Source organism: Candoia aspera, chromosome 4 (genome assembly GCF_035149785.1).
Source record: "Candoia aspera isolate rCanAsp1 chromosome 4, rCanAsp1.hap2, whole genome shotgun sequence".
Lineage (NCBI taxonomy): Eukaryota > Metazoa > Chordata > Lepidosauria > Squamata > Boidae > Candoia > Candoia aspera.
The window spans coordinates 88844656-88868414 of NC_086156.1; the positions used below are offsets into that span (position 1 = coordinate 88844656).

The following is a 23759-nucleotide window of genomic DNA, read 5'->3' on the forward strand; positions in this document are numbered from 1 at the left end:
CGCGCTGCTGTCCCACCGCCTGCCTCGCAACGCATTTCAGGGCAGGCGGGGAGTGTTTCCCGCTGGCTGGTCTGGGTCTACGGCGTCCTCTCCCCCCCAGTAGGCGTCCCAGCCTTCGTCTGGTGTCGCTGTGGCTCCGGTCATTCGGCGGTGAGGGGGCGGCGGCGGGTTAGGTGGTTTGAGGCTAGTTTTCGGGGCGGGTTTGGGCACACTAGCCGGCGGTCGGTTGGCGAAGCAATCTGCCGTCTTGTGCCCCAGTTTTCCACACCTCCCGCAGGGCCCACGATTAAATTTCTTCCTTGGGTATGTGGGACCGGCCGTCCCCATGTGTGGCGCGGGTACCTTTGGGCAGGTGTTGGTCGTGTCTTCCGTCGTTGCCATGAGGAAGGTGCGGTGCACGTGTTCTGCTTTCCCCGCGAGGTGGATCCACCTGGGATCGTCTCTGGGTCGTCGCGGTAGAGGGCCCATTGGAGTACATCGCGGTTGAGCCCCCTTTTGAACATTTCCAGCAGGGTGGTCTCGGACCAGTCGTTGACCTTCCCTGCGAGGGCTTTGAACTCGAGGGCGTAGTCCGGGACAGTGCGTGCGCCCTGTTTAAGTCTTTGGAGTGCGCTTTTCGCCCTCACTTTGGCTAGTGGGTCCTCAAAGTAGCTCTTCATCTCGTTGTTGAAGGCGTGGAAGTTGGCGAGGGCGGGGGAGCTGGACTTGTACAGTTGGACGTACCAGTCCGCCGCCCGGTCTTGTAGTTTGATCGCCACGGCTGCGATCTTGTCCGCTTCGGAGTCATAGGAGCGTCCGTGCCTCCCCATGAACTCCCTGGCATTCGTAATGAAGAACGACAGTTTCACGGGGTTCCCATCAAAAAAGATGGGGATGTCCTTTGGGGCCCGGGCGTTTTGTGAGCCCCCTCCTCTCACTTCCCGACCTGTGGCGTCGTCCGCCTGGGCCGTTTGTTGACCATCGTCTGGCCCGTGGGAGTTCGGCGCCTAGCTCGGGGTGTGGACCTGTGCGGGGACGTCGTTGGGCGGCGCGTGGGACATCAACGATTGAAGCATGGTCCGGAGTTCCTTCAGTTGGGTCTCCATGGCTGCGAGTCTAGCTTGTGCGTCCCCGTCCGCGATCCGCGCCGCCTCTGGGGCCGGTTCCATCGGTGTGTCGGTGGGGGTGGGTTGCTGGTGGGGTTCAGGCACTCCCGTCCGTTGGCCCGCTTCCTCCGCCATCGGCTGGGTTGCTTCTTCGTCCTCCCCCGTGCTTACCGCCGTTGGGCTGCCGCTCCACGCCCGTGGCTGGGGTGCGATGTGGGGCGTGGGGTTCTCCGCTGGTCTCGGGAGGTATGTTGCTCCCTCCCGTGGCCGGGTTGCCTCTGTCGCCATCTCCCCTTGGGGTTGGAGCTGAGGCTCGGGTTGGGCCGGGTGGGCGTCCATGGCTCCGGGAGTCCGCGGTGCCTCTGGCCTCGATTGGTCCTCCTCTGATTCTTGCCGTGCGGCTCGCCTCCCTTGTCTGAGTCGCGCCGGCCTCATCGTTCCTGGTCTTCTCGCCGTCTACTCCTCCCGTGGCTCGTTGTCGTCCGGTGGGGCTCGGCGAGGCTGAGTTTGTGACTCTCAGCTTTATGTCATGCACTGCCTACCGCCGAGTAACACACAGACACTGGTTCAGTTGAAGCAGGCTCTGGCTTATTCATAGCGTAGTTACAGTTGTAGAAAAAAGCTGAGAGTGACAGGAGTGCGCCGGTGTGGGGTTTAAATACCCCATGCCGGTCAGCGCCCCCTCACTCGAGGTTACGTCACCCCCCCTTTGTCCAACATGCTGTCTTGCCGGTAGGTGAGGGGTTGCGAGGCCCCGCTGGCGCTCCGGGATCGCCCATCATCGGTTTCCCTATTCATCCGGTGATTGCTGTCAGCTGGGCGATCTCCGTTGCGCTAGCGCTAACAGCTTGGGTGTGCCTCGCGATCCGCTTAGCCATTGTATCTTCTTCTTTCGTCTTTGTGAGTTGATGGCTGCTTATCTTGAGCCCCTTCCCCTGTTTCCTTGTTATTGTCATGTGTGCCATTGCGCTGATGTCTTCAGCTCAATGGCACTCATGACAATGTTTGCTTATCAAGGCTAAATGTTTCTATTTCTTTGATCTCTCTTCAAAGGAGCAACATTTGCCCTGTTTCAGTTATCTTGTCTTTCACCCATTCCCCAAGATTTCTCAAAAAGAATACATAAAGGCATATCCAAACCATAACCTGTCCCTGGAGATTTAAATTAATTTGGATTGGAAAGGTATTCCCACAACACAGTTCTGTTCATGTCAAGTATTAGTATTGACTTTTCACGGAAAGGTTTATAGACTGGGACACTAGCATTCTTCAAGGAATTCATAGTCACTTCTTTCACAGTGGTCCAGGTTAATTAGTTCAATTCAATTATTTTAGATGCCATCCAACTCCAGAATGACTCTGGGCAGCTGTTGGCAGAGGGTGTGGGTTGGTAGCAGGTCTGCTGGAGGCATGTGTCTTGCCTTACTGTTGTTGCAGATTAAGATCTTCATGAAGTGTCACATTGATTACATGGCTAGAAGGGTATTTGAGACAGAAAGATGATAAAGGTAAGAAAACACAACCCAAAATCATGTGGTAGATCTCAGTTAGTTGCAAGGTTGTAATCATGATGAAGAGACTGGCCTCCAGTAGACAAAAGGCCTTTTCCTTGCTACAAATCTGTATCTGAGGTTGAGGCATCCTAGATGACAGTGCTGTGAAAGAGGATGGCTTGCTGTTCTGTGGAGCATGGCCAGTGGTGTGGCAGTAAAAGTGAAGGCAATGGCAGTGATCAATGTGCTGATGGCCTTAGGCAGTGGAAATGGGCTCAGGCTGGAGGGGTTACTGAGCACCAATGTTACTGAGCATCTACTAGCTATCAGAACATGGGCTCTTGTTTTTGCCATATGTAATTGCCTTTGTTCAAACTATCAAACAGTGGGACTCATTTCACATGCCAGTAAGGTAATGCTCAAGATCCTGCAAGGTAGACTTCAGCAATTCATGGAGCGAGAATTGCCAGATGTACAAGCTGGGTTTAGAAAAGGCAGAGGAACTAGGGACCAAATTGCCAATATCCGCTGGATAATGGAAAAAGCCAGGGAGCTTCAGAGAAAACATCTATTTCTGTTTTATTGACTATTCTAAAGCCTTTGACTGTGTGGACCATAACAAATTGTGGTAAGTTCTTAGTGGTATGTGGATACCAAGTCATCTTGTCTGCCTCCTGAAGAATCAGTATAACAACCAAGTAGCAACAGTAAGAACAGACCACGGAACAATGGACTGGTTTAAGATTGGGAAAGGAGCATGGCAGGGCTGTATATTCTCACCCTACCTATTCAACTTGTATGCAGAACACATCATGCGACATGCTGGGCTTGAGGAATCTGAGGCTGGAGTTAAAATCACTGGAAGAAACATTAGCCATCTCAGATATGCCGATGATACCACTTTGATGGCTGAAAGTGAACTGAGGAACTGAGGAGCCTTATGATGAAGGTGAAAGAAGAAAATGCAAAAGCTGGCTTGCAGCTAACCTCAAAAAAGCCAAGATTATGGCGACCAGCTTGATTGATAACTGGCAAATAGAGGGAGAAAATGTAGAAGCAGTGAAAGACTTTGTATTTCTAGGTGCGAAGATTACTGCAGATGCTGACTGCAGTCAGGAAATCAGAAGACGCTTAATCCTTGGGAGAAGAGCAATGACCAATCTTGATAAAATAGTTAAGAGCAGAGACATCACACTGACAACAAAGGTCCACATAGTTAAAGCAATGGTGTTCCCTGCAGTAACATATGGCTGCGAGAGCTGGCCGATAAGGAAGGCTGAGAGAAGGAAGATAGATGCTTTTGAACTGTGATGTTGGAGGAAAATTCTGAGAGTGCCTTGGACTGCAAGAAGATCAAACCAGTCCATACTCCAGGAAATAAAGTCAGACTGCTCTCTTGAGGGAATTATATTAAAGGCAAAACTGAAATACTTTGGCCACATAATGAGAAGACAGGACACGCTGGAGAAGATGCTGATGCTAGGGATAGTGGAAGGCAAAAGGAAGAGGGGCTGACCAAGGGCAAGATGGATAGATGATATTCTAGAGGTGATGGATTCGTTCCTGGGGGAGCTGGGGGTGTTGACGACCAACAGGAAGCTCTGGCGTAGGCTGGTCCATGAAGTCACGAAGAGTCAGAAGCAACTAAATGAATCAACAACAACAATTGCCTTTACATCTGATATCTATAATTTGCCCTCAACATATTCCAATACAAAAGAAATCTAAACAATTATTAGTCATTATCAGAGCAAGCCAGGTCTTCTCTCCATTAGACCATTCCTTGGTAAGCTGGACAGGTCTCATTAACTGTGCTGGAAGTCAGGACAGTTTTGTTTCACTATGGGAAGGAGGGAAGGAGGAATGAAGGATTGTAAATGTCTTAAAAAGACACTGGGGACATTGGACACTGGAGTCCTTGGGCATCCCTGAATTATCCACCATGACTGAATTCTGCATTAAATCCCCTGTTCCTTTTTACCCCAAACTTTATCCTTCCTTTTCTAAGCACTAATTAAATACCAATGTCAAATAAAGAAGGTAAGGGAAATGGGGATTTAAGGAACAGAGCACAGGGGAGAAGAACTCCAGAAATATTATATTTAAATTAAAATGGATATATGGTTTCTGTGCTGTTATTACTGATACCTGCTATTGAGTCATGCCACAGGGAATACAAGGTTTTAATTCCAAAGTGACCAAAATAATTCTACATGTAAAATCCTCTCTGGAGAAATAACAAAACTGCTGTTAAGAGACTCTCATGATAATTCAGGAAATGGGAGAAAAAAGGAATCTACCTTCACAGGGCAGATTTGAATTCAGGATGCTGATATTAATACTCCTGCTGCTACTCTTTCCTCACACAGTGAGCCAAACACAGGTTGCTAAATGTAAGGCATGGCATTCCCCACCCAGAGTTCACAGATATTCACAGTCAGGGGACTTCATCTATGGGGGTATCACTTTCTTGAGCCTCTGTGAAAACAAGCAAATTGTCTTCCACCAACTTCCTCCTGAACCTGATTTATCTGAGATGTTGGTATTCCTTCCTTTTTTCCCCTTTCTCAACTTATACCTCATACTTGATAGGACCAAACATGTAGGAAACATACCTAGCACTGCTTACAGCAATTCCATTCCCTCCCATCAGGAAAAGGCAAGCTACCTGGGATAGTTATGTTCTGTGTGACAGTTTCTTCATTCAAGCCATGACCATGTTTTCTCAAAAGGCAACTTTAAAAAACTTAAAACTCTTCTTCCAACAAGCATTTTTTTACCCCCAAAAATCAATCTTCATGCATCTTTTTTATGTCTCTCTGTGTGTGCCTTTGAGTCAGTCCTGGTGATTGCTTGGACAAGTCCTGTAGTTTTCTTGAAAAGAAGTGGCTTGCCATTGTCTTCTTACTAAGGCTGAGAGGCAGTGATGTGCCCAAGTTCACCCAGCTGGTTGGTGCCTAAGGTGGAACAGAACTCATGGTCTCCTGGTTCCTAACCAGGTTCCTTAACCACTACACCAAACTGGCTCTCTCTGTACATCAGGTTTGGGTTATTTATTTTGTTGCTGTTGTTAATATTATTACTATTATTGCAAGCTGGACTTTGAAATTGAATTGTTAACTTATGTAAACTTGTTTTAAATGCTGGACAGTTGGACAAAGATAATTAGAAGTAGATTTTATCATATTATACTGCAGAGAAGTGTGTGTGTCATTCAGATCTGGAATAAGAGAAAAAACTGGTGGATACCCAGATTTCAATAGCATTTTAGCTCTGAAAGTGCTATTCACATCATTACCACAAAGATGCAATGCCACAAAGTATGTAGGCTGCCATTTTCAAATATGTTCTCACAATATTGTGTGACATTGCCTGCTTAAATTATTTTCATTTCAAATCTTGACCAAATTATAGCTACTGTATCTTCTGAAATAGTTTTTCCTCCATCATACCTTTTACTCATAGTTGCTTGTAGCAATGGGCTAAGTCACCTACCTAACCTCACTAGAAAGTGAGCTGTTCCACTCAAACCTCCCTGAAATAAGTGTTTAGTGTAAACAAACTGACTAAGGCAGTCCATCAAATTCCCATTTACATTCTGAAGATTACATATGTTTCCAACTTTTCCCACATGATTTGTACCATGATCAATAAAAATGTCTGTTTCTGCATGTACAGTAAGTTAGGCTAGTCACGCTGCTCTTAACTAGAAAAAAAGCTGGTCTCATATTAGGAAAAAAATGTTCTCAAGTGGACTACACATTAAAAGAACAATTGCCTTCTTAATCAACATTTCAGAATATTTTAAACAACAGCAAATACAATTGTAATGAAAAATATTATCAAGCTGACAGTACAATAGTGAGCAGAAAACCTCTGAAATGCTGACAATATAAAAATAAAACCTTTTTGCAGTGTAGTGACGGAGAATTATCAGCACATCTTAGCTTTGGCCTTTGCTGTCAAGGAAATCAATGAAAACCCCAGGATATTGCCCAATATTACACTGGGATTCAATATTTATGACAGCTATTTAAGTTCCACGTGGACCTATCATGCTGCACTACAGTTTCTCTCATCCAACAACAACCTTGTGCCCAACTACAAGTGTGGCATCCAGGAGGCTCTCATGGCAGTTACTGAGGATCTGACCAGTGAACGTTCCCATTGGAAACCCAACGTTTTGGGCATCTACAAGATTCCACAGGTAGGATGTGCATATGTAGAGAAAAAGTTAGAAAGTTCATGGGAGTTTTCATACTCAGACATACTCATTGCAGGTGCTATTGACAGTATGGAGGAGGAGGAGGAGGAGGAGGAGGAGGAGGAGGAGGAGGAGGAGGAGGAAGAGGAGGCTCAGATAAAAATTAGTGAATGGCAGTACTGCTGGAGCATCCAAGTCATCAACAGAGGCTGTGAATAAAATCTCTGTAAGAGGAAACAGACATGCTCTGCCTTTATATATGTTATGGCCCCCATCAAGGCTCTAGTCCTCAGCTTTTAAGGAAAGTTCATAAAGTAGCTCTTGGTTACAAAATTTTCCCATCTTTTCAATATCAGTTATAGGACAACTATTTTACATTATACTAGTGATCATCAAAGTTCACAACTATTTAAATAACTGATCCACTACAATATATTAGACTGATTTCAGAATACATTTATAATAATTAGGTTTAACTTCCACTTTAAAAAATGCTAATATATTACTTGCTGCTAGAGATTTACATCAATTTCTAATACTATGTATACTTTGTATTATTTTGCTTTGTTTTATATTTAAGATACACCTATGTTATAGACTTGAGCACTGTATTTTGCTCAGGATTATTTTGAGTGCTACATTATTGGAAAAAAGGAGTGAACTTCATTGTTTTCTCTTAAAACATGGTTCCCTAAAATGTTTAAACTGGAAACCAAGAAAGACTTTTTTAATGGAACAATAAAAATCTTTTTAAGCAAAAACTGTTTCAGTAAAGTGGCCATTTACTGTTCAACTTCAAGGATTGTAATAAATGTAAAATAATTCAATCAGAAAAATTCTCTTATAAAATTGCACTACTGAATAAGTCCCCTTCCTTATTCAAGTAATTGACACTCAGGACCTGTTGAAAAACATGGTATTTCTTATCTCAATGTATTTTCAGCTCATGTATGGCTCTGGAATGGTGGCAGCAGAAAAGAACCATCTGCTTTACTACTACCAGATGGTTCCAAATGTACTTTATCAGTACAGAGGGATTATGAAACTACTCCAGCATTTCAAGTGGAATTGGATTGCATTTTTTGTTGCCAATGGGATGCAGTTAGAGAGCATCATGCACGTCATCATTCCAGAATATTCAAAAAACGGTATCTGTACTGCAAAGGTAGATACATTCATTTTATGCCATGATGTAAACTACATAAAATGTGCAGCAAAATTTTACTATCAAGTCATGAACAACAAAGCCAACATTCTGGTTTTCAGTGGAGACATGCGTTCTATGTTATTTTTGAGATGGTTGCTATCTTCTGGAGTTCAACAAATGATCAAGAAATCATCACAAAACCCAAAAGGTCATGTTTGGCTTCTGACTGCTGGGATGGAGCTAAAAAACATTATTGGAAAACATTACTGGTATATACAAGAATTCCATGGTGCTTTATCCTTTACCGTTCATTCCAATGAAGTCCCGGGATTCCGGCAATTTCTCCAGAACAGAAACCCTTTGAATTCAGAAGGGGATGGTTTCATCAGAGATTTCTGGGCTCAGGCATTTGACTGTCCACTCCAGGGTTCTCGGTTCCATGATAATAGTGGGGATGCCTGCACGGGAATGGAAAAGCTGGAGAACCTTCCTGAGCATGTCTTTCCAATGAGGATCACGGGCCAAAGCTACGGCATCTACAATGCTGTTCATGCTGTGGCTCATGCCTTACATGTCATATATTCATCAGTCTCCAGGCACAAGGCAGTGGACGAGAGAGAGAGAAGGAAGCTTCTCAGTCAGCAGCTCTGGCAGGTAATAAACTCCATAATTAAATAGCAAAGTTGGTAAACATTTGTGGCCCTCTTGATGTTGCAGAGATGCAATCTCTATAATCCCTGGCCACTATAATTAGTGGACAGAGACAGTTGGTTTTACAGGTGATAAACATTTCATTCTGGTCTGTTAAAACTTTATATGCTGCCCTGTACACAGTTCCATAAAATGACTAATATTTCAGTTAACAAGGAAGAAAAACAGTCCTGTGAGAAGGAATTTTGAGGTGCCTTTCCTAAGGAATATTTACAAGGAAACACTCTCAAACACTCTAGGAAATGTTCTAGGAAAACCTGAACCAAATTAGTTTTTATAGGTATTTGCTGATTAGATATACTTATACTTATTAATATAGGCAGGGAAAATGGTTTGAATCAGAAAACATGACAATGGAAGTCTCTTGCACAATATATATAGATCTATGTCTAGGTCTACCTATAGTGTAGAATCATCCAACCATCATACATACTGAGAAAAATCCTGAGTATACAGTGATAGGTGAAGGATCACTCAGATTAATAGAAAATGTTATTGGATGTTGGAAGCAGATATAGCAAGGAGTAAAGACAGAAGTAGAAAAATCTATAACCATGGAGTTAATTTTGAATAGTAATATCATTTCCTAATTATATTTCATGAGCCACTTTGGTCTACTGGTTAAGGCCGCCAACTAGAAACCAGGAGACTATGAGTTCTTTTCCTGTCTTGGACACAAAGCCTTGGGCTAGTCACTCTCACCTCTAGGAAGGAGGCAACGGCAAACCACTTTTGAAATCTTGCCAAGAAAACTGCAGGAACCAGTCCAGGCAGTTGCTTATAGTAATACCTTATTGATTAGCCATTAGGCCATATCAGAATACAAAATACAAAATACAGAACAGTAGTAAGACCATAGAATAAAAAAATAAAGTAAAAGAGATAGGTAAAACTAAATCAAATCATATTTCTTTGTCACACTTACAATTTACCCCAATCATATCCACATATGCATTTCTCAACTGTAGTGTTTTGTTCAAGTAAAGGGGTGTATTATGTGGAATTTTTGGATTCTGTCTGCACATGAAATATGTGTCAGCACCTGATCATTTGAGCATTCACACAAACACAGACAGAAGGCTGGGATTCCTTTAACTGTTTTAATGAAGCGTAATGAACGGTACAGAAGGCAAGCTGCAAATAAAGATTTCCTGCTCAAACCTAACTTAAAACTGCATCCCCTTAGTTAGTCCCCTTTCCCATGAAAGATGTCACTTCCCCTCCCATCCAGATGGTATTCTTGCCATATCTCAACCTTGCATCCTTGATGTCCTCCATAGCCATAATAAACCACTTTACACGCCAACTTCACAGACCCCTCCCATCTGGCAACCTGGGAGAAGGAAATGATGGAACATGCTCTGATAAGGGTTTCTGTGAAAGCTTTGATTGGGGGATCTGACATACCGCCCCCACCCAAGACAGATTTTTTTTAAAAAATAAACAATTATTAAGTAAATGAAATAATGAGGCTAGGCAGGAGAGGGCTTAGAAGGATACTTAGCATGAAACTTTTTGGTTAGAAGAGGAGCATTAACATGACATGGATTAACCCACTCAGGATCTGGAAAATGCTTCCATTGAATTAAGTACTGTAAAGATTTGTGGGGAAAAAATGAGAGTCCAGAATGACTTTAACTTCAAAATGTTGGTGGCCATTGACCATGATGGGTGGAGGGGTTGCTACAGGCTGGTGTCACTTAGAATGGTCCGGTGAAGGTTTAAGCAAGATGCAATGAAAAACAGGGTGAAGTCTTTTTAGGGTGGGGGGTAATTGCAGTTGATCAGTAACAGGATTAATTATTTTAGTATGGGAAAAGGTCCAACAAACTTGGGAGCAAGTTACTTTGAGGGCTGCTGGGAGTGTAAAAATTTAGTAGAGAGATAAACTTCAGCAAAGGATCATTACCTTGTTGTGGTGCTGGAGCTTGAGCACCTCAATGATGCCATGAGCTAAACCGTGAAGGGCCACCCAAGATGGGAAGGTCATGACAGAGAGGTCAGACTAAATGCAATCCCTGGGGAAAGTAATGGCAACCGAACCCAGTATTCTTGCCGTGAAAACTAAATGGATCAGTACAACAAGAGATATGTTGCTATACCATCAGAAGATGAGACCCCCAGGTTGGAAGATGGTCAAAATGCTACTGGGGAGGAACAGAGGATGAGTTCAACTAGCCCCAGACGTGATGACGCAGCTAGCTCAAAGCCGAAAGGATGGCTAGCAGCCAACAGTGCTGGTGGTGAACAGCGAATCCGATGTTCTAAGGATCAACACACCATTGGAACCTGGAATGTAAGATCTATGAGCCAGGGCAAATTGGATGTGGTTATTGGTGAGATGTCAAGATTAAAGATAGACATTTTGGGTGTCAGCGAACTGAAATGGACTGGAATGGGCCACTTCACATCAAATGACCACCAGATCTACTACTGTGGACAAGAGGACCACAGAAGAAATGGAGTAGCCTTCATAATTAATAGTAAAGTGGCTAAAGCAGTGCTTGGATACAATCCAATGATCTCAATTCGAATTCAGGGCAAGCCATCTAACATCAAAGTGATCCAAATATATGCCCCAACCACAGATGCTGACGAAGCTGAAGTAGAGCAGTTCTATGAGGATCTGCAGCACCTACTGGACAACATGCCTAAAAGAGATGTTATTTTCATCACAGGAGACTGGAATGCTAAGGTGGGCAGTCAAATGACACCTGGAATTACAGCTAAGCATGGCCTGGGAGAACAAAACGAAGCAGGACATAGGCTGATAGAATTTTGCCAAGACAACTCACTCTGCATAACAAACAGTCTCTTCCAACAACCTAAGAGACGGCTTTATACATGGACTTCACCAGATGGACAACACCAAAATCAGATTGACTACATCTTTGCAGCCAAAGGTGGCGGACATCTATACAGTCGGTAAAAACAAGACCTGGAGCTGACTGTAGTTCAGATCATGAACTTCTTGCACAATTTAGGATCAGACTAAGAGATTAGGGAAGACCCACAGATCGGCTAGATATGAGCTCACTAATATTCCTAAGGAATATGCAGTGGAGGTGAAGAATAGATTTAAGGGACTGGACTTAGTAGATAGGGTTCCGGAAGAACTATGGACAGAATGTGCAACATTGTTCAGGAGGCGGCAACAAAATACATCCCAAAGAAAGAGAAAACCAAGAAGGCAAAATGGCTGTCTGCTGAGACACTAGAAGTAGCCCAAGAAAGAAGGAAAGCAAAAGACAACAGTGATAGGGGGAGATATGCGCAATTAAATGCAAAATTCCAAAGGTTAGCCAGAAGAGATAAGGAATTATTTTTAAACAAGCAATGCACGGAAGTGGAAGAAGACAATAGAATAGGAAGGACAAGAGACCTCTTCCAGAAAATTAGAAACATTGGAGGTAAATTCCAGGCCAAAATGGGTATGATCAAAAACAAAGATGGCAAGGACCTAACAGAAGAAGAAGAGATCAAGAAAAGGTGGCAAGAATATATGGAAGACATGTATAGGAAGGATAACAATATTGGGGATAGCTTTGATGGTTTGGTCAGTGAGCTAGAGCCAGACATCCTGAAGAGTGAGGTTGAGTGGGCCTTAAGAAGAATTGCTAATAACAAGGCAGCAGGAGATGATGGTATCCCAGCGGAACTGTTCAAAACCTTGCAAGATGATGCTGTCAAGGTAATGCATGCTATATGCCAGCAAATTTGGAAAACATAAGATTGGCCATCAGATTGGAAAAAATCAACTTATATCCCCATACCAAAAAAGGGAAACACTAAAGAATGTTCAAACTATCAAACAGTGGCACTCATTTCACATGCCAGTAAGGTAATGCTCAAGATCCTGCAAGGTAGACCAGCAATTCATGGAGCGAGAATTGCCAGATGTACAAGCTGGGTTTAGAAAAGGCAGAGGAACTAGGAACCAAATTGCCAATATCTGCTGGATAATGGAAAAAGCCAGGGAGTTTCAGAAAAAAAACATATATTTCTGTTTTATTGACTATTCTAAATCCTTTGACTGTGTGGACCATAACAAATTGTGGCAAGTTCTTAGTGGTATGTGGATACCAAGTCATCTTGTCTGCCTCCTGAAGTATCTGTATAACGACCAAGTAGCAACAGTAAGAACAGACCATGGATCAATGGACTGGTTTAAAATTGGGAAAGGAGTATGGCAGGGCTGTATACTCTCACCCTACCTATTCAACTTGTACGCAGAACACAACATGCAACATGCTGGGCTTGAGGAATCCAAGGCTGGAGTTAAAATCGCTGGAAGAAACATTAACAATCTCAGATATGCAGATGATACCACTTTGATGGCTGAAAGTGAAGAGGACCTGAGGAGCCTTATGATGAAGGTGAAAGAAGAAAGTGCAAAACATGGCTTGTAGCTAAACCTCAAAAATACCAAGATTATGGCAACCAGCTTGATTGATAACTGGAAAATAGAGGGATAAAATGAAGAAGCAGTGAAAGACTTTGTATTTCTAGGTGTGAAGATTACTGCAGATGCTGACTGCAGTCAGGAAATCAGAAGACACTTAATCCTTGGGAGAAGAGCAATGACAAATCTCGATAAAATAGTTAAGAGCAGAGACATCACACTGACAACAAAGGTCCGCATAGTTAAAGCAATGGTGTTCCCCGTAGTAACATATGGCTGCGAGAACTGGACCATAAGGAAGGCTGAGAGAAGGAAGATAGATGCTTTTGAACTGTGGTGTTGGAGGAAAATTCTGAGAGTGCCTTGGACTGCAAGAAGACCAAACCAGTCCATCCTCCAGGAAATCAAGCCAGACTGCTCACTTGAGGGAATGATATTAAAGGCAAAACTGAAATACTTTGGCCACATAATGAGAAGACAGGACACCCTGGAGAAGATGCTTATGCTAGGGAAAGTGGAGGGCAAAAGGAAGAGGGGCCACCCAAGGGCAAGGTGGGTGGATGATATTCTAGAGGTGATGGACTCGTCCCTGGGGGAGCTGGGGGTGTTGACGACCAACAGGAAGCTCTGGCGTGGGCTGGTCCATGAAGTCACAAAGAGTCGGAAGCAACTAAATGAATAAACAACAAAAGAGAGATAAACCAGGTCGCCCACTCTAAATTTCCACTGCAGGTGTCTGTGACGGTCAGCAATTTTTTTTTCTGATTCTCATAAGCGTGATCCAATGCCTGGCAGATGACTGGCCAATTAGTGGCAATCTGTGCAGCCCAGTCGGCTACAGAGGAGTCCGGCATGGGTTGCAGTTGAAGTTCAGGTATTGGAACAAAGTCCTGGCCATAAACAATGTGAAAAGGGAAAAATCCAGTGCTTTGGTGAACCACATTAGTATAAGCAACCTCAGCAAAAGGCAGGAGGTCCATGCAGTCGTCTTGTTGGAAGCTAATGTAGCAGTGTAAGAATTGCTCTAGAGTAGACTGAGCTTGTTCAGTTGCTCTGTCAGTGGCCAGATGGCTTGATGAGCTGAGGGATTGCTGGACACCAATTAATTTCAAAAAAGCCCACCAAAAATTTGGAATTAAATTGGATGCCTCTATCAGAAATTACAAGTGCGTGACACCCATGGATTTTATAGATATGTGTGAGAAAGAGCTTGGCTAATTGCTGAGCAGTTGGGATTTTAGTACAAGGTATAAAATGAGCCTGCTTGGAAAATCAGTCAATGACAGTCCAAATTACAGTCTTGTTTTTACTCTCAGGTAAATCCACAATAAAATCCATGGCTATTTCCTTCCATGGAACCATAGGGGAGGCTACGGGTTGTAACAGTCCTTGTGGTCCCCCCCCCCTTCCTCTTTGCTTGGGCACAGATGTGGCATGGTGTAACATAGGACTGAACATCAGCACGAAGGGAGGGCCACCAGAATTGGTGCCTCACCAAGTGGAGGGTTTTTGTGAAGGCAAAATGACCTGCAGACCTAATATCATGGGAGCAGTGCAAAATCATCTGGTGAAGAGACTCAGGCACATAAATTTTGCCATTACAATACCAGATGTTGTCAATTTCAGTTAATTGGGCTTTGTTACATTGTAGCCAGGGATCATAAGGCAGCGCCTGAAGCAGTTCCTCTTTTAGGTCAGCCTGCACTTTCACTTTCCCAGCTACTGCTTGTTTGTGGGTTACACAAGCCATTCCAAGCTGCTTTTGAGAGAAAACTGTCTACAACTTAAGTTTGTGCTGTGTGATGCTGTGGGAGGCAAGAAAGTGCATTAGCCAGAAAGTTGCTCTTTCCTGGAAGAAAGTTGAGGGTAAAATTAAAACGGTTAAAAAATTGAACCCAACGAATCTGTTTGCCATTTAATTTCCTGGGAGTTTGCAAAGCCTGAAGGTTTTTATGATCAGTCCAAACCTAGAGCACCCTCTAGTAAATGCCTCCAATGTGTAAAAGCAGTTTTTACAGCAAAAGCCTCCTTTTCCCAAATGGGCTAGTTGTGCTCAGAGTCAGAAAATTTGTGTGAGAGGTAAGCACAGGGGTGGGGGAACCCTGTTTCATCCTTTTGAACCAAAACTGCACCAACAGCTGAGTCAGAAGCATCTGCGTATACAATAAAGGAGCGACTTGGGTCTGGGTGGACTAGAATGGGCTCCCTAATAAAAAAGCAGTTTTACATTGTCAAAAGCTGCTTGACATTCAGACGCCCAAGCACGTTTGGCTCCAGGGGAGGTAACTTTGTGGGTTTCCCCTCTCCCTCTAGTTTTCAACAAGTCAGTGAGGGCCTCACTCACAAAAAGCAATTTGAGCAAATTGGTGGATAAAATTTCTGTAAAAAATTCATGAAACCTAGAAATCTTTGAAGTTGGCACCTGGTGCAAGGGGGTTCCCACCCCATAATGTCTTGGACTTTGGCAGGATCCATTTCCACCCCCTTAGAGGAAATACAATAGCCCAAATAGTCAAGTTGAGACTTGTGGAACTCGCATTTTGAGAGCTTGACATACAGTTTAGCATGTCTCAACTTGTGCAAGACTTTTCTGACAAGCTGAACGTGGTCTTTGAAGTTGTCAGAATAAATTAAATTGCCATCTAAGTAAACCAGGACCCCTTCGTACAAATGCTCATGGAGGACCTCATTGATATATTGCATGAACACTCCAGGGCCCCCTGCCAATCCAAACGGGAGAACCTTGTACTGATAGGAACCAAGAGGGCAGTTAAATGCTGTTTTCCATTCATCCCCCTCCCAGATTCAAATTCTAAAGTAGGCTTCCCTGAGGTCACATTTGGTAAACACTTTTCCCTTCGATAGGTGTGAAAGCATGTCCTTCATTAAGAGAAGGGGGTATTGATTATTAATTGGGATGGCATTTATTCCATGGTAGTCTGTGCAGAGTCTCAGAGAGCCATCTTTTTTCACCTGAAAAAGCACCGGAGCAGCCAAAGGTGAATTGGCAGGCTCAATGAACCCCCGTGCTAAGTTTTTGTCAATAAATTCTTTGGGAACATGTTTCTCAGTCTCAGACATGGGATACAATTTAGTCTTAGGTAGTTTAGCCTTTGGGTCTATTTCGATGGCACAGTCAGTTTTTCTGTGAGGAGCTAACTGGTCCCACTCCTTCTCATCAAAGACATCAAGAAAATCTGTATATTCAGGCAGAATGTTGGGTTGTGCCAAAAGTGCAGACAGGGGTGTGTGGTTGAGGAGTGTGCCAGCTACCTCGCCCCCCCCCCCCTGGTTGTAGTACAGTAAAGAGGTTGCCAACTCCATTGTTAAACAACAAGGCACCTGAGTCCCAATCGATCTGTGGCTTTCTACTCTTCAGCCACAAGGGTCCCAGTATAATAGAATAGTTGGCAATAGGGGCTACAATAAATTGCAAGGTCTCTTTATGCCCCCCCCCCCCAACCTCATTGCCAAAGTCTCAGTCTGGAATTCCACGGCACCCCCGTGGGCAACTGAGCTATCCATCTCAGTGGAAATAATAGGATTTTTAAGTCTCTTGGTTTTAAGGCTCACTGTGTCAATGAGGGCAGGGTGTATTAAGCATTTTGTGCACCCTGAGTCTAATGTTGCTGTCAAAATGGCTTTGTGCCAGGTTCTTAAGTTTTTTAATTCTACTATCACCAGCAAGGTGGGGCAAACATCACTCACCTTATGCTCCGATAAGGGTTTCTGTGAAACCTTTGGTTGGGGGATCTGACAATATGTTGCTTTGACATAAGTGAGCCATTCATCTAATTGGTGGTCTTTGGTGGTATCTCTTTCCCGGTGTTTATCTTGTTCTGAGCTTGATGTTAAAGGAGTTCTCCTTTTTAGAGATAGTGGATAGTTGTAACTAGGACCTATAGAACTTGAACCATCCTCCCTCACTGGCTTGGCTTTCCTCCCAGACTTTAACAAGGGATGGATACAGCTGTTATAAAAAACACATATTGGCAGAATGTAAAACTGCCTTCAAAATTAGTTTCCCTCAGTGGCTTCTTTATCTAGAAATATTGGTACAGTCTGTACAGTCCATGGGTTAGAGGTAAGTTTTGAATCATATGAGTTGCTAATTGGTTCCATAACTGATTTGGAAATATAGTTTTCCATTAGAGTCATTAATACATCTTTTTTTTTTAATTGTCCTCCAGAAGCTGATCAGACATAGCAATGACTGATTGAGCTTTTAAAAGACAATTTGAGCAACCAAATCCAACTCTATACTTAAATGAGTATAGACAGCATCCTCCCCTCTATCTCCTATTGCAGCCTCATCCTCAGAGGAAGGACAATCATCCACCTCCCAGTCCAATGAGGGATAAGTGTTATTAACAGAGGTTTCAAGGGGAGAGGGAGAAGGAGAGGGAGACTTACATGCAATGTCCTTAAGGTGGAATAAGTCCTTTACCTTTGCCTGCCTAGAAGCCATCACAGCCTTGTCTTGTTAGGGATTTCCTCTCTGCTGAATCTCAGGCTTGGGTTTCCCTTTGATCTTTCTTTTCAAGTTCTTTGTTCTTCCTGATTTATCATTTTGCATCCTCTGTTAGCCTTTGGAATTCTGTAAAACACTCTAGGACACTGGTAAATCTTATTTTTAATTACTAAAAAAATAAAATAAATATTCATTCTAATTACTAAAAAAATATTTTAAAATCAAATAAAAATAAAAAGGAGATAAAGAATTGAATAATTCAGGAAAAATACTAAAATTACTTGATAAAAACTGGGACTCTCCTAGTAGTCAACACTGACTTTAAGGTCCAAAGAACAAACAAAGACAAATACATAGAAAACTGCTCTCAGTGAAGACATAAAGGTAACTGGAGATTAAAATTGTACTATATAATGAGTTTAATAGTAGAGGATTTAACTCTCTATTTCATTTTTTTTTTCAAAATTTTAATGATTTTGTTTCAAAGCAAAATTGAACATTTTTTTAAATAGCTTCAGAAAATTAAAGGTGTAAGAAGATTTAAGAAATAAATCTGTTGTGATGCTGAAATGTCCTCGTTTAATGTCAGGTGAGCCTTCCTTGCAATATCCCTCAATCCAGAATTGGAGCCAACCAAACCTCAATCATGTTTGTCTCTTTGTTTTCAATTCAGCTTTCTTATTACCTGAAATCACTATCATTTAACAACAGTGCTGGAGATAGAGTTTCCTTTGACCAGGATGGCTATCTGCTTGCAGGGTTTGACATAATAAATTGGGTCACATTCCCCAACCAATCTTTCTTTGGAGTGAAAGTTGGAAGGATAGACCCATGGGCACCTCCACATAAACAACTCATCATTCAGGAAGAGGAGATCATATGGCATAGGGCATATAACCAGGTAGGCAGAAGCTTATTACTATCTGTTAGAAACACTTGAACTATGTGATACCATGATTGTATTGATATCATTAATTCCAGTGATATAGTTTGAAATACAAATGCTTCCTCATATAGTTCTGATATATATTCTTCTAAAGAAGATTGATTGATTGATTGATTGATTTGTTTGGCTGTCTATCACATAACTCTGGGTGGTGAACAAAATTTGAAAAATAAAAAGAATTACAATAATTCAAAAATTGAAATACATAAGAGACAAGTAATATCACACACTGTAAGTTAACAAGAAATGGGTCACTGAAGATATTTGGGACCCCAGGACTGAGCATAGAGCCAGATCTTTAAGGAATTATGAAAAGCCAGCAGGATTGGAGCCATCCTGATCTCTGGAGGGGGAATGTTGCATAAGGCAGGACTACAGCAGAAAAGATACATTTTCTAGGCCCAGCCAACAAGCATTTCTTAGCCAAAAGGACCCAAAGCATGCCCATCCTGTCTGACAGGATTTGATGGGTAGAAACAACTGGGGAGAGATGGCCCTTCAAGTAATCCAGCCCTAAGCCATGAAGGGCTTTACAAGTGATAACCTGAACCTTGAAATGCACCTGGGAGAACACTGGCAACCAATGCAACTCACAGAGTAGAGGTGTTACATGTGTCGAATACCAGGTGCCATTTAATAACTGCTGCATTCTGACTCTGTTTAAGTTTCCAAATGCTGTTCAAGGGCAGCCCCAAATAGAGCACATTGCAGTGGTCACAAGGGCATGATTTACAGTGAGAAGGGTATCCCCATAAAGGAATGGACACAACTGATGAACAACATTAAGGTGTGCAAAGGCCCTCCCAGACACGGATGCCACCTGCCCTTTGAGCAGGAGCCATGAGTCCATGGGGACTCCTGATTGTGCACTGGGTCTGTCTCAGGCAGTGCCACCTCATCCAAGACCAACAATGGAAAATCCCTGTCACCAGAGGGTCCAAACAGACAAAGCCACTCAGTTTGTTTGGGTTGAGCTAAAGCCTATGGTGCCCCATCCAGAACCCCACAGCCTCCAGACACTGGGACATGCATCCTGGGGTAGAGATATAAAGCTGGGTATGATCAGCAAAATGGTGGCACCTCACCATAAACCATTCGAGGAACTCACCCTGTGGCCACAGAAAGATGTTAAACAGGAGGGGAAAATGGACTGAGTCCTGAGGCACCCCACAGAGTAGGAGTCATGGACTGGTCCTTTCCCCTTCTATTAACCAGCCCCAGAGGAAGCAGGAAAACCAAAACAGCACTGTGCCGCCCAGTCCCACCTCCTGGAGCTGATCCAGAATGATACCATGTTTGATAGTATTGAAAGCTGCTGAGAGGTCAAGAAGAGCTAAGGGGATGAACTACCCCCATCCCACTCCCACCAGAGGTCATCCAAAAACATGATCAATTCCATATACATCACATACACTGGCCTTAATTCTGACTGAAAAGGGTCCAGATAGTCTGTTACATCGTTTGAAGATGTAGTGTGACTACCTTCTCCACAATCGTCCCTATAATGGGATGGTTGGAAACTGGATGAAAATTGTCCAGACTGGTTGGGTTAAGGGATGGCCTCTTGAGAAGGGGGTGCACCACTGCCTCATTAAGAGACAGCAGAACCACCACTCTTTCAGGAAGAATCTACCACTGCCAGGACGCAGTCACATGTGCCCTCCAGGCCATCAGTGACCAGCAGCCAAGGATAGGTGCTGCTCTTCTTCACCAGCTGCTCTCCCTCAGCTCTTCTGAAAACTGCATAGTGTCCAATGAATATGAGCACAGAGGTCTCTCAGGTGCCATCCGATCCAGAGCCTCAACTGCCCTCCCATTCCAGGCAGCCACCAGGGCTTCAATAGTACTCTACAGCAGACCATCTGGAACAACCCGAAACTTCATCTGGATCCATCAGTCACCTGGGGCGGAGGGATCTAAAGGTCTAGCCTCCCTGTGGAGGAGTCTCCACAACCAAAAATCAGCCAACCAAGGTCCTCCTAAGACCAGAGGCACTTCTGCAGTGCACTCAGCACTGACCCCTCACTCCCATAGGCCATCACACAATGCCTTCAGCCAGTCCCCTCTCACCAGACTGGATAGGCACCAAGATATCCACAATCCCAGGGATCCAGAGCCCCTCTTCCCCAGCTCTCACCCATGGAGAGGTCAGCAGAACTGCACACTACAGTTCACAGCCTTTACCTACTTGATGACCAGTCCAGTTCCTAATCAAAATCTTCACAATCAAAGTTCCCTTAAGTTGCAATGATTTCCACCTTACAGCAGCCTATACTTAAATGGCTGTTACAAGGTCCCTTCCAGCTCCCAGCCAAGGAGGAGGCCACTTAGCTACCCAACTGTGTGTGGGGATACAAGTTGCAGTCACAGGCCCGAGGCAGCTGCAACCATCTTGCCCTGGCCCTTCACCACCACAAAAAATCCCCCACTTCCACCTGCCCATGATGAAGTAGACATGCAGCCATCTGCTCTCCTACAGAATCTTCACCTCCCTCCAGAGCAAATGGAAGTTGTAAGCTGATTGAGGTCCTCCTCTATCAGTCTCCATCCTATCACCACATTGCCAAACGCTGCCAAACGCACAGAGCATTCCCAGCATGAAGCAGCTGATCAATGTGCCAGGCAGCCCAACAATCCAGCCACTGCTGCTGACTCCAATCCCAGAAAAGTGGTTCTCCAAAGAAATCCCCAGCTGAGGGATTAAGCACTGGGCACCACACGCAGCTCAGTCTCAACTGCCAGAAAGGCCGGCAAGGGTCACAAACTGCAACGGCCACATACAGGCACATCCAGCTTCTTCCAGTAGGTAAACCAAGACTTCTTCAGCATCCAGTACAAAACATAATACCTCCAACCATCTCCGACATGCTAAAATGTTCCAAGCCACTGAAGCACCCATTCCATACAAGCATCCCAACTCAGCGCCGTGAGCTACTGTATATGATGATAGACACATGTACACATGTATATAGATACATTTATAGGTGAGAGGGAGAGAGAGAGAATGTGGTCCTGATTATAGTTCTTGAGATTTACCTCTAAGTGCAGCCAATTGAATCAGGCCACCTTATCAACTGCTCTATTTTTTTTCCTTGGTCAATGATGGTCAAAGGGTAAAAGCTTTCTGACATAGGATTGTCTCCCTGCCACAAGGTTCAGCTTTATCCGGAACTGCAGCAGTCTCAATAAAATCAATCCAATGGCCTTGGATATCTTGTCTGAAAAGTTGTAGGGCTGCAACCTTAATTCATTGGTAATAGATAACAACAACAACAACAACTTAATATTAAAAGAACTTTTTTTTACTTCTGCCTCTTGGTAAAAGTTTCAGTAAAGTCAGTCTACTTAGAAACTGCAACACTTCACTGAATGCCATGTTCTGGCATAAACATTGATGATTACAAGGCCACACCATTGAGGATAATCTTCTTTGTCTTATATTGCCAACAGACACAACCTATTTCTTTGTGCAATGCCAAATGTCAGCCTGGTCATCGGAAGGAAATAAAGGAGGGAGAACCATTTTGTTGTTACAATTGTGTTCCTTGTCCAAATGGGTGGATTTCTAACAAAACAGGTGAGGTACTACTGAAGATATAAAGAGATTGAAGAATGAGAAAGAAGGCTGCTAGTTTAACATGGTTTTTACAGCTATTTCTGATCTTTATCATAATATCAATAACCACATCCTACTTCCCTATACAGTGTCCTACATGAGTGCAGAAAAAAGGCAATGGGCAGTACCTCTTAATTAAGATCACATGGGAATTTATTAATCTGGGTAATCCAATAATATTGGTCCCAAGGTTGCACTCCCCACTTAGATTCTAGCCTCCAGCTGAAGTAAAAAGTAAAAAACCTTCAGCTACTGTTCCATTTATATAACTATTTGAACCATAATGCCCAGCAATGGTAACTCATTCTTTTTATTGCCCATCCAATTGGACTAATCCATGACACTGTATGTGGAGCTGCCTTTCAAGGTAACCATGAAGGTGCACCAGTTGCAAAATTAAGGGTCCTTTCCCCTTGATCTCTGGGGAAAAACAAAATCTCATTACAGGTTCTACTACAACTTTTACAAGTATATTACTACTAATAGAATGGAATAAAAATCTTACCTTATTACTCTTCTCTTATTAATCTTGCAAAATTTTGCAGATATGGATGATTGTTTCAAATGCCCACCAGATCAGTATGCAAACAAGGAACGGAACATATGCATCCCCAAGATCATAAACTACCTGTCTTATGAAGAACCATTAGGTATCAGCATAGCCAGCTTGGCATTCTTGTTGTCTGCCAGCACAGCTCTGATCTTAACGACATTTTGGAAGCATCACAACACCCACATTGTGAAAGCAAACAATCGGGACCTTTCCTATATTCTTCTCTTCTCACTTCTGCTCTCTTTCCTTTGCTCATTGCTCTTCCTTGGCCAACCAGTAACAATAACATGTCTCCTCCGCCAAACCACTTTTGGGGTCATCTTCACCATGGCAGTTTCTTGCGTGTTGGCAAAAACCCTTATTGTTGTTCTAGCTTTCGTAGCCACCCAGCCAGGATCCGAGATGAAGAAGTGGACAGGGAGAAGACTGGCCAGCTCCATTGTTTTTTCTTGTACCCTTCTTCAAGTAGGCATCTGTCTTCTGTGGCTCGCAACGTCTCCCCCCTTCCCAGATACTGACGTGGACTCCATGAGTGAAGAAGTTGTCCTCCAATGTAATGAGTCATCACCCATCATGTTTTATTGTGTTTTGGGCTACATGGGCTTACTGGCCATGGCCAGCTTCACCGTAGCCTTCTTTGCTCGGAAGTTGCCAGACACCTTTAATGAAGCCAAATTCATCACTTTTAGCATGTTGGTGTTTTGCAGTGTGTGGCTGACTTTTCTTCCAACATACATGAGCACCAAAGGAAAAGACACGGTCACCGTGGAGATCTTCTCTATCTTATCCTCCAGTGCCGGATTGTTGGGTTGCATCTTTGTTCCCAAATGCTACATTATCCTGTTGAGGCCTGAACTGAACAAAAGAGAGCAGTTAATCAGCAGGAAAAGTTGAAGATGTCACCTTCACCGTGGTTGCATTGTGCATCTAACCAGGAGTGGGTTGGAGTGATATCAAAGATGGAAATAAAATCACAAATACTGAATTTGTTTGCAGAACCACAAATACTGCCATGTAATTTTAATATTTCAATAAAGGTAAAGAAAAGCAAAGCAAAGCAAAGCAAAGCAAAGCAAAGCAAAGCAAAGCAAAGATTGGATTTTTAAGACATGTTATAGATTATTGAAGACA

At 43.4% G+C, this 23759-nt stretch overlaps 1 protein-coding gene across 1 annotated transcript; it reads left to right on the forward strand.

The window, feature by feature from the left end:
- The first annotated feature begins 2774 nt into the window (after window positions 1-2774).
- LOC134496400 (vomeronasal type-2 receptor 26-like) lies at window positions 2775-23522 on the forward strand. The gene is made up of 6 exons (XM_063302132.1): window positions 2775-2866; window positions 6494-6785; window positions 7726-8583; window positions 18187-18414; window positions 21910-22036; window positions 22621-23522. Exons 1-6 carry the CDS (start codon window positions 2775-2777, stop codon window positions 23520-23522), a joined length of 2499 nt encoding a protein of 832 aa, XP_063158202.1.
- Window positions 23523-23759: the final 237 nt, after the last annotated feature.

What these genes read in the sequence shown, in the direction of transcription:
- LOC134496400 (XM_063302132.1), top strand. Translation starts at nt 2,775, where the DNA reads ATGGCCAGTGGTGTGGCAGTAAAAGTGAAGGCAATGGCAGTGATCAAT. An exon ending in AATGGGCTCAGGCTGGAGGG is followed by an intron (nt 2,867 to 6,493) that starts GTTACTGAGCAC and finishes ACCTTTTTGCAG; the next exon opens with TGTAGTGACGGAGAATTATC. An exon ending in GTGGATTTCTAACAAAACAG is followed by an intron (nt 22,037 to 22,620) that starts GTGAGGTACTAC and finishes AAAATTTTGCAG; the next exon opens with ATATGGATGATTGTTTCAAA.